The 12,121-nt window shown below is 36.9% G+C and overlaps 1 protein-coding gene across 2 annotated transcripts in view; it reads left to right on the forward strand.

Moving 5' to 3' along the window:
• The window catches only part of LOC149081147 (uncharacterized), a 218,002-nt gene that overhangs the window by 101,867 nt on the left and 104,014 nt on the right, over positions 1–12,121 (forward strand). For both annotated transcript variants that reach the window (XM_089237931.1, XM_089237932.1), the window contains exon 5: positions 8,015–8,121. In XM_089237931.1, the coding sequence (XP_089094057.1) occupies positions 8,015–8,121 (107 nt within the window). The remainder of the gene's footprint in view (positions 1–8,014; positions 8,122–12,121) is intronic.

Genomic DNA, 12,121 nt, shown 5'->3' on the forward strand with positions numbered 1-12,121 from the left:
CCACTTCTCTGACAGATATTGGACTAGAGCATTTCATTGATACTAGGTGGGAGTGTGTAGCAACCACGACTTTTATTAGAGACCTCACCTGCTGTAGACAATGTTTGTGCAGTCATACTTTGCACTTTTCTTGTTGCAATGTAACTTAGAAACACAAATTGCAATGATATTGAATGTTTTCATAAGGTGGCAAGAAATCATGCGTAGGTGAGGTTTTATATTTTTCTGTGTTCATACAGAATAAATTATGTTTGTTTATTGAAATGTGTTCTGTGTTGCCATTCATCCTCTGTACTGGTGCCAAACACTGTCTCTCCTCGCTGCGCCAAACTATGCCAAAACAGTTCTCTTCTCTTGTTACATGGTGTGCCAAGGTGCCGAATCCCTGCGCATTTGCACCAATTCTTGTTTGTGGTTCATGGCGGTGCTGCTAATGCACTGTAGGACGTCAAATACCTGAAATTTATGAAAAAGAAGCATGAAAATTTCTGGAAACATTTCTACTACTTAGCTCCTAAACTTTACAATGTACCTTTAGAAATTAAAAATTTACCTACCTACACAAAATTCAAAAATGTCATTTTCAAATTAATCTTATCAATAGATGATATTGACACATACTTTCATATCCAATAGCAAAATTCTTATTACTTTTATACCTGCATGTGCCATAATTATATCTAACTCAGCAACAGATATGAAATTTATTTAAATGTATTATACGAAAATTGTATTTGGATATAGTGTATGCATTTGTAATAGTATATAATTACGAATGTGCATTTATAACTATTATTTATACTGTTTGAGGTATAGATGTATTCTATTTAACACATTTAGCATCTACTCTTTTCCTTCTACTAAAAGTTTGACCATAAAAATTGTTTATGGTCGACTGTATAGACACCGGCCTCTTGCCGACTAACAATATATTGTACATTGTAATTTATTACATATCTTGAATTGGAATAGATTTGATTTAAAAAAAAAAAAAATTTTCACGGGGTGAGGATTTTTATTCAACGAAAAAGGTATGGAGGAGGAAACTAAACAAAATTTTCATGCTTTTTCTTAAATTCTGGGTATTTGACACACTAGCGAGTGCATTTGGGGCCATTCAAGTATTACGTAAGCAAATTTTAAGCCATTTTTGACTCCCTCCCCCCTTGTCAGCGAAATTTCGCCATCAGCTGTGCTCCTCCGAATCCTAACACCTATTTGTGGGATCAGAAACCTACAGGGGGGGGGGGGTTCATGTGCCTTCCCCCTACAAAACAAAAATGCAAAAAAAAAATTTTAATTTCGAAAGAAAATATCTTTATATGTTATTATAATCAATTTTTGTTAATTTCAATGCAATTTGAAGACTAAGAACTCAAAATTTCCTTTTAAGAAAATTAATTGTGACCCAACCTCTAAACCATATAATGATAAATCCTTGGCCCGTGGACCACAAATGTGGCCCGGGGGAACCTGATGTGGCCTGCCCCTCAAACCTAATTTTGTAAAAATCAAGTAAGTGGCACGTTTACAGATGGCTTAGGTGACTTGGATAGCATGATTCCAGAGTATTTAGGTAGCCCATGGCACATTTTCAGGTCACTGAAGTAGGTCCGTGGCACATTCAAAGATCACATAAGTAACCAGCGACACAGTTCCAGAGCACTTAAATGATCCATGGCACATTTAGAGATCCCTTGAGTGAAATATAGTACAATTTTAGAGCACTTAAGCGGTCCCAGCTGAGGTTCTACATCACTCAAGTTACCCGCAGAACATTCCCAGATTACTTAAGTGTGATCCCCGGCATAATTACGGATCACTTGAATGATGTGTTGCACAGTTCCAGAGCACTTAAACGGCCCGGAAATATTTTCAGAGCACTTGAAGGATCCGTGAAACATTTAGAGATCATTAAAGTGGCTCTGTAGGGGGACTCATTAATAGGAAGAATGTTAGTTCACGTGCCCACAAACTAGTGAATGATTTTTCTCGTATTTGGCGCGCAGAGTGAGATGCCATCAAGAATATTACATATTTTTTAAAGGGTGCTTTATGACGTAAGCGTCATCCAAACTTCCCTCCCTCCTTGTCATCAAAAGTCAGCAAATCGGAAACCATCCTCCCCCCCATCGATGCTAACGTAATACTTGAATTACGTTACCAAGAGTTTTCATACCCCTTTATTAGCAAGAGTGAATACCCCTTAGAAAGAGTTTCTTTCCCCCGCGGGTTATATACTGAAAATTTGACTATAATGTCGCAGCTACCAACCTGTGTTCAAAGACAGCATATTTATGGCGTAAATTCGCTTTATTTCCCACAAGATTGCACACGTGCCTTTGCGAAGGATCAAAAAGGGGATTGGTTTACTTGTTAGAATTGCCAAGATTTTTCAAAGATCGTTGGGAAAAAACGTGATCTGCAAAAGCCTCAGCTAAAATATCCAGTTTTGTCATCTGGTTTTGTCACCATGCTGTCGTGTAGTTATCGGCGGCGGCATCCGGATTTGGCAAATGAGCGACTCGAGGAAAAAAATCTCTACCCATGTGGAACCTATGTTTGGTGCTATTGACCTCTTTTTTTGGATGACAAAGCTTTTTTCACTCTTTTAACTCCATTTGGTTTTTCCTCTTAGAGCGGCACCCAATATGGCCTCACAGTCAGCCCCTGCATTGGTGGGAGAAGGGGGTGGAAGGTCTTAAGGAAGGAGCTTGTACTAGGAGCATGCTCATTTGATACAAATACAACGCCACAACAGGCAAAATGCCCAACGAGGTGGCTGAGAAAAAGATGCCCATAAAAATATGGATGTCATATATTTCAAAAATACAGCAACCCAATTAAAAATGCAATTAATAAAAATTATAAACAATATATACACGTGATAAAATATTATACAACGCCTATAAAGAATACTTATGGTTGTCTTATTCTAAGTATGGATAGCTTCTCGATTTACCTCAACATGTTTGCATAACATGTTTTACATAACTTCTGTGAGATACCTATATGTATAAATGTCCTACCTTTCCAAAACGTTGTTGGAAAGAATGAAATGTTTGCACCCTCTTGTTTTTCGTACTCCCTCTCGTGCATTGCTGGGATGGCATATTACTCCCTCACGTATTTTTTGCTGGGATGTTTCTTAACATTGTATCCCCAACAGCGCTATCAATTATGTGTGGTGAATGGGTTGTACTACAATGCAAAGAATTAAAAGAAGTGAAATCAGTTCATAGAATATATATATAGATATATTCAAACTGTAACCTTGAAAGCAGCCCAAAGTTTTGCCAGTTTTGGTGAAGGCTTTATTATCTTTAGCACATGTAACGCAGGCAGTGAAAGAGACTTCAGTGTTAACAAAAGTCTGTTTGAACAGTGAAAAATCTGTCCATCCATTGCTTTAATGGAATAAGACACAAAATCTTACGTTCAAAGGTATGAAAAATTTGAAAAAAAAATTATCATTGAGATGCTGAACTTCTGAAAGCCACTAGTGATTCGTATAGAAAATATTGTAACAGCAGGTGTGGGAACTCTGCGCCAATTGCTCCGCACTGCGGCAAAATTAACATCTTGCGCCATCCTGCTCCAATAGTGTAATTTCGTATTTTTCTGCGCCAAATAGCGAATTTTGCTTCAGTATGCTCGGAATTTCGAAAAGGACGCCAAAAATTTTTTGTTCCTGCTTGCCGCGAAACGATTCTTTCCGAGAAGAGCGTGTTTTATTCCACTGTACTTGAGCTATCGCCTTATTTAAACTATCGGCCCCTGCATCGGGCTTTCCATCGCGAAACCCCGATATTATCCGTGATCGTGCAACTGAAGATGTTTTGCAATGGTCTTTCAGCTTTAAAGCGCAGATGCGAGTCAGTTTCCGTTTTCAAAAAAAAAGTCGCCAATGGAAGCAGCACAAATTACTGTAGCCGATCGCCATTGCATCAATTCCCGATGTTTCGTGAAAAAAATTTTCCGGGAGTAAAAAGCGCATGTCCGCCGATTACTAATTAGGAAACTTTTCCGAATAATAAGCGTTAAACCGCCAATGTTGCCGAATAACGAGTGTTAAATTGCCAATGTTGCCGAATAACGAGTATTTAATCGCCAATCTTGCCAAATAATGAGTGCTGAATCGCCAAACATCGTGTTGATTCTTCCGAAATTCTCTCCCAATTTGCAACAATTTCTTTCCGAGTATAAAAAAATTGAAAACTTGAAAAAAATTGAAAATTTTTAGCCCATTTGAAGGGTGGCTGTTCCAGACAGCAAATAGTGCCCTAAGTAAGCAAAATTCATCTCAAATAGACTGGTGAGAAAAATTTTATGACAGCCGCTCTTTCAAACAAGGTGTCAAAAGCCTGAAACAACAAAAAACAAGCTGATGAAAAGATGTTTGATAAAAAAAGACAGTGCAGTTGTTTTATTTTGAAAAGGGGTGAGGGTTAACGAAAATATTGTTAATTTCGCTGCTCTAATTTATAAATATCTGCTCCGAATCCTATATTTGGCTGCTCCAAAACTGCTTTGAATCCTGAATTTTGCTGCTCCAAAATTGACTTTGTCACTTCCCACCCTTGTAACAGGCTTCAGGCTGAGAAAACAGCAGAAAAAAAAAAATTTAATCTATTAACTACACTGCTCAAAACAATTAGGGGAGCACATGGTTTTAACAAAATTACGCAAAGATGTATACTGATAAGTAAAATAAAATGAATCATCCATAATTTAAAGCCTAGCAGGAAACGGAAGAAGAAAACTTCATATGCAAATCAAAGTTCATGACGTCAAAAACCAGAAAAAGATAAGGGCAGAAATCTGGATGTTGCAGAAACGTCTGTTTTACTGCCGTAACTGTGAAATTCGATTGCGCAGTATTTTTTTTTTGAGACAAGGTGACTTGAGGATGTCTCAACAACGTGATTTACCGGAATCCATGGCATGGCGTGTTATAGGCAGACTGGAATCCGGGCAAACACAACGTAGTGTCGCGGACGCTATTGGTGTCGCCGGAAGTGTTGTTGCAAGGCTGTGGAATCAATTCCAAGAAACAGGAAATGTTAGACGTCGACCAGGGCAAGGTGGGCCATGCGCCACTACAGCAACTGATGACCGGTATATACGGTTAACAGCCCGTCGAAACAGAACAGAGAATGATACGCAGCTGCAAAGACGGTTGCTCTTGGCAACAGGACGAAGGGTGTCCAGCCAAACAGTACGTAATCGGCTTCATGAGGGAGGGCTCTATGCACGTAGGCCAATGGTCTGCATTCCGTTGACCCCACGCCACTGTGCGGCCCGAAGAAGATGGGCTGCTGAACATCGAGATTGGGAGCAACATGATTGGAGCCAAATGCTGTTTACAGACGAGTCCCGATTCAGTCTGGAGTGTGACACCCGACGTGTTCTGGTATGGAGGGACAGGGGCACTCGAAATAACCCCGCATTTGTTCGCGAAAGGTCACAATACAGACGAGCTGGTTGGATGGTATGGCACTTTGACGGCCCGAAGGTATGCAGACGAGATACTGCGACCTCATTTCATCCCTTACGCTGGAGCCATTGGAGATTCCTTTGTTTTCCAGGATGATAATGCCCGACCGCATAGAGCTCGTCTGGTGGAGAACATGCTTGAAGCTGAAACAATACAGCGTATGGAATGGCCAGCGTGCTCTCCTGACCTAAATCCAATCGAGCATGTCCCAAACATGCTCGGACGGCGCATTGCTGCGCGACCAAGGCCGCCTGTTACTGTCCGAGACTTGCAGATTGCACTTCTTGAGGAGTGGAACAGTATTCCCCAAAGTCAGATCGATAACCTCATCGCATCCATGGCAAACAGGTGTGCAGCAGTCTTAGCTGTTCGAGGAGACCACACGCCCTATTAAAACTCATGCATCATGTCTAAACAGTACTTTTTTTTATCGTTTACATGTAACCAAATTGTTGCCCTAAATCATCTTTTCATGTTTTTTCCATATTTTCAAAGAATTAAAGCTTAATTCTAAATTTTTTTACGTCTTTTTTCTGTATTGCGCATTGATACGTGTGTACTATCCATTGTGTGCCAATACGTGGCTGTCTCGCACGGTTTTCTTCACTTTTTTGCTTGCTCCCCTAATTGTTTTGAGCAGTGTATTATGTTGAGAAATTGTTTAAGTGAATAAGGTATTTATATTTTTTTCTCATTTTTTGCATTTCGCTTTTAAATTTAATCATTTCTTTAAATTCGGTGAGAAGCTAACATTTTTTCACGGAAACCCTTATTATATTCTGTACTCACTTTTTTGCTACATTAGGATGAATAAGATTTTGGTGTTCAATCAGCAGAAATTCTTGCTGCCTTGGTCTACAGTATGCATGGTCTGTAATTTGAAAAGAGTCTAATAATTTTTGTCATTTCAGTAATGTATGTTTTAGTAGTGACAGAGATAAGATACTTCAGAAAAAATTTAAATGCACTATAATTTCTGAAAGAAATTTATTTGGAATTATTCGTTCCATCCATTTTTGGCAAAACTTTAGGCATTTCACAGAAAAACTATTCCTTATATTGCAGATATAGTTAGTTTTTAATTCTGCTCCATTTTCAAAATTTCTGCTCCAAAAATAAAAGTTTGCAGCTCCAAAATGGATCAGGGATGCTTGTACCCCTGGAAATAGGAGACATGTACCATTGAGCCATTCTGCTGATAGTTATAGAAAGTTTGTAGAGCCTAAATATTATTATACTTTGCACATTGGCTGTCTTACCAAGCACGCTGTAGTCACATGAAAGAATCTCGGTACATTCTGTACTGTAACACGAGATGATCACGTGACTGGATGCCCCTTTGGAGGGTCTGAACAGTCATGTATGTGAGAACAGCAGATCTGTTTCAGCTCTCACACGAGTCCAGCTCTCTCACTGCATTCACGTCGTCTTTCTATCTCTTAATCTAATGCAAATATGTACCTGTAAATATATTTATAACCTCATAATTAAATATCATGTATCTCAAACTATGTCTCATCAATACGAAGTCAAATGCACTACCGTCACCCTTAGCAAGTTCATGAACTAATAAAACTTGAATTTTTAGGAGTTGCTTAGAAGCCTCAATGCTGAAATGAGCTCAAAATATAGAACAACTTTATTAAAAATATAAGGAAACCTTGTTTCTTTTGAGAGGAACACTGTCAAATAAAGGGTCAATGTTTGTGGGTCTGTATACAAGTATTCCTTAGCGCAGGGATTCTCAAACTGTGTGCCGCAAACTTTTGTCAGGACTGTCATAGTGCAGCGGCCCTAACAAAGGTTTTTTGAAGAGACATATTGTTAAACTGCTCTGGGGAGCCTGCGGAGAAGCATTGATTAGGGAAAGGAGTGCCAAAGGTGGAAAATGTTTGCGAACCCTGGCCTTAGCAAATATACCTTTTGATGAGTCAGCTAGTAAAATGGTAGTAAATTACACCCTGGAAACGTCCAGGGTTGTGCACAGATTAAATGAAGGAAGGTATATGGAAATATATTCATGAGTGCCTTGCAAAGAGATATAAATACAGTGAATCTCACTTTTTTCGAAAACCATCATGAAAAAACGTGAGTTTGAAAACGCTTCAGAAAGGAAATGTTAATGAGTAGCTATAAGAGTTCAAAGAGAGAAAAGGGAGAACGTATCAACTAGGAATGTTTCAAGTGTAACATTCCTAGTTGGCGTTACGGGGAATGAATTCATAAATTAATTTTTTAATGAGCTTGATATGGTTATTATCTTAAGAATATGAAAATTAAAAGAGGCCCCCCCCCCCCCATTGCTTGTGATTATCTATCTATGGATAGAAAAAATTTCAAATTTATCTATAATAGACAGTAAAATCTTTCCATCTTTTCTCAAAAACTATTTTTCTTACCAAGGTTTTAATTTGTTTTGGTTTTAGTTCTATGAAATGATGATTATTCTTTATAATTTTAATTATATCATAATTTTTTTTAATATTCATCTTCTAAGTAATGCTTAACTCCTCATAAGAGAATTTCCATGTAAATTCTATCATTTAAGTCGCACATGCTTTGCTGGAGATCAATGTCAATTTTCACATTCACCTCTAAATAAGAAGTCAAGGCAAATTTTGATGGTAAGTTAAAATAAACTATATTTTTCTTGATTCATATATAGAAAAATTGCTTGATTGCAGTGATGCCTCGGCTAACAATTGCTTAAAATGTTTTTTGGCTGACAGAGGATTTTTATTTATTTTTTTTGCAGTTTCTCCCTCAGCTCACAAATATTTTAGTTAATTGACAGTTAATTTGCAGTGGTACAAGTTTATCACTATGTCAATTCACTATGACATCAAACTGTAGCCAGTAGTGTATTTATGGGGGGCTAAGCAGGTATAACCCAGGCGCCAAATTTTGTAGTATAGGAAAAGGGGAGAGAAACAACTTTTTTTTAAATTCACGTTTCGTAAACGTGTGGAAGTGCCATGTGTCATTTCTATCGTATACTATATAAAATTATTATTATAATTATAATAATTATATATAGTTATTATTTATTTTATTTATGTTTATTTTTTGTGTTTTTTCCATGCAGACTACCATTGAAGTAATAAAATATATGATTGCTTAACCTTCCTATTTACAGTGTGCCGCCTTCCCAAATAGTATTGTCACAAGTAGAGGGTGAGTAGGCATCCAGCACTCATTTCAGATTGCTGAAAGTGTTGGAAAAAAGACAGTTCAGCTGACAAAAAAGGGTTTAGCTGACATCCCCTAAAGAAGGGCGGGGCGTTATCTTTGGAGGACTATCTATGGAGGGTGTTGGTACAGTGGGCAGAAAAAAAGAAAAGAAAGGGGGTTCTTTCCACCCATGACTGGAGGTTGCTGCACCCTTCCCAGCTGACCACAAAGAACATTTCAATAGCTCAATTTCGGCTCTCTTTGAAAATTAGAAAGACAGAACATTCTACTGATTTTAATGGCGCCAGAGATGTGAAAATCTTCTGTAAGAAAGATGCTTTTGTTGGTGCCGGTCGGGACTTTGGTGAGAGTCTTTGAAGTATGGTTGACCATCGGGGGGAGGGGGTAGAAATAGTGTTAAGTGGCTATAAATCGAATGGCTGAATTTAATTACAATACAATTTTTTAAAACTTGTTTGGGAACCAGAATGTGATGAAGCTCTGGTCAATCCAGAACAACATCCATCGGCAGTCACTAATTGGAATATAAAGAAATCATGATACGGAATGGTAGGCGGGATCATGGGATTCTGTTTACTGATCCTATAAGCACAGCTCTCCTCATGTGACGTTTTCCTGAAAAAAGGAGGGAAGAGAAATGTGGAGCTTGGCAGAACACATATTTTTATTAATTGTTTGCAGTATTACAAAACTGCATTCGGTTATAAACGCATCATTGCCAACAAAACGGAAAAATCTCCTCTTTGTTTACACTTTCCTAATGAAAACAAAGTACTGTATATACTCGTGTATAAGCCGACCCCAAAAAATCAGTGCATTTTAAAGAAAAAATATTCTTATATTTTCATGAAATTGCGGAAATTTACAATATAAAATCATTCAAACTTTTTAATGTTTCTTCTGAGCCTCCAAGCTCATCGTAGGGTGCGGCATCTTCGTGTTTATCTTCATCTGGGCTGTCATGGCCATTGTCACTTTCAAAGAGAATTTCATCATCAGTTCCGTCAATCGCATTGCTGATGCAACACTTTTTGAAGGATCGGATGATAATTACAGCTGAAACAGAATTCTTCACCTCGTGTACCCATTGGTACACTAGGACAATGTCAGGTTTCTTCAATTCACCACTTTTTGTAGTTTCTTTATCATCGGAACTCATCCATTCGATCCACAAATTCCTCAGTCTTTGAGAGGTTCGTTGATGCACACTAAATGCTGTACAATCGACATTAGCCCACCTGGTATCAAAGCCAATGATGTTTTTGATTTCTTTGCCTTGGCTTTGACATTATCGGTTCTGTGAGGTTTAAACATATACCAATAATGCCGGTTTCTCGAACACTGCTACAAAAATGAGTACTTATTGCAGGGGTTGATATTTTGTCATCAAAAACTGACCCAAGTATAAGCCGACCCCCCTTCCCCCACTTGAGGAATGAATTTTTCCACAAAAAAAATTGTCTTACACACGAGTGTAGAGTGTATACAGTAAGTAAATATCAAATATTCCTCAACTCATTTCTGATAAGTTCATACGTTTAATATTTTGTGAGAGTTTTCTTTAATGGTAATTTATGAACAATCACCACAATTAAATCTTCGGTAATTTGGAATCGTCTGTAATAGGATATCTGCAAAGGATTCAGTAAGGTGTAAGACATATTTTTTTATACATTGATAAATTGAAAAAAGTTTGATCTAGTGTTTGTTTTAGAAATTAAAGTAAAAAAGAATATTTATTGTATTTTAGTTTCATTTTGGGTGCAAAACCACATGAAGTTAACTCACATCCTGGTCTTAATACAAGCAGGGCCGGGCTTGTAAAAAATTTATGCAGTCGCTCCCCAACTTGTAATTTGTTAGACTTCTGAAAATAAAATAAAATGTCCCCTTTTAAATCTTGAAGGGGGAAAAATTGTTCAGGAAGAACTCATTTTATTACGCTTTTTTTCCACTATGTCAGGAACGCGTTGATAGTTGAAATCAAATCGTAATCAAACATGGTATATTGAGAGGAAATTGCGTTTTAATTACTTTGACAAAATTTGTGACCGTGAAACAGTTATACAGAGCGCCAGACCCATTTTTAATAATGGTCTACATCTCCTTCATCATTGTGACCACTATTGGCGTGGTCGATTAAAGGGCTTTGGATAACAAAAAAAATTTTTTTTTTTTTAATATATTTAATTACTGCAATTTTGCAGTTCCCCAGGAAAAGCTTAATAGACTTCTTTTGTCACTATTTCTTGTGCACTCAGTCATTGCCCGTAGGATCCATGTTAGTCAACTCGCCATTTTGTCTATCTTTATTTTATTTTGAATCTTTGGGTTTTCTTCCCAACTTCATTCATATATCATTGGTCCTTCTCTTTTTTTTTTTTTTTTCCTCACTTTTCAATACCATTCAATATCAAAATATTTTTGATATTTTTCTCATTTATCATTTGCCTTCAATTCTATTTTTCATTAATTCTAAACATGAAATACAAAACATCTGTAATTATCTTCTAAATTACGAAATATATATTCTCAAAATATTAACACTAATTATGTGGCTATATACGATTATAATTATGCATAATAAAAATAAGAATGATCTAACTCTTCTTTGCTAGATCTATTTAACCCTTTACCAGTGAATTCTCTTAACTGGTATATTGACTATTTACAAAATGATAATAATTAGTGAAACTGGTTTTTTGTTTTGCTAAAAAAATTTTTAGTAAAAAATCTTGTGATCCTGTCATTACTTACCTATTTACATAACCACCTAAATATGTCTCCATTAGACTTCTTTCTTTATTATTTTTTTAAAACTCCTTTTTGTACTGAGTCATCAGTACATTTTTTAGTCTTAAATGTCTCATTCTTTCATCATAGTTGTATGCAACTAATTCTTGGAAATGGTGAATATTTGAGTTTTCCAGCCTATTGAAGAAGTTTTCTGCTGTTCTTTTCACATATTTGTAAATTGATTCCACATTCAATTCTTTATGTAGATCTATTACCTTAAAATATTTCGGTGCTCCTGTGAACCTTCTCAGAACTTTATTCTGAAACACCTGTAGTATATAGATATTTCCTTTCGAGGCATAAGCCCATGCCGGAGCAGCATACAGTAAAGATGGTCTAATTACTTGTGTGTACATTAATATTTTGTTTTTTATGCTTGACTTTGTTCTGGGGTTGCAGAATCTCAGAATTTGATCTATATTTATCGTGGCATGTTTAATTCTGTTTGCCACATGCTTTTTGAAATTCAGTTTATTGTCCATGTATACTCCAAGATATTTTATACCTTCGGAAGGGCATATCATATGACCCATGATGTTAACAAAAGTATTTATGGGTAGAACTCTAGAAGAGAACCATGCCATTTCACATTTTCCTGGGTTTAACTTCGCTCTGTTGAAATAGTTCCATTGTTCA

The sequence above is a fragment of the Pholcus phalangioides genome, unplaced genomic scaffold, assembly GCF_987345545.1.
Source record: "Pholcus phalangioides strain wild (caught in Gottingen) unplaced genomic scaffold, Ppha-v1.0 ptg000010l_1, whole genome shotgun sequence".
In the NCBI taxonomy this organism is placed as follows: domain Eukaryota; kingdom Metazoa; phylum Arthropoda; class Arachnida; order Araneae; family Pholcidae; genus Pholcus; species Pholcus phalangioides.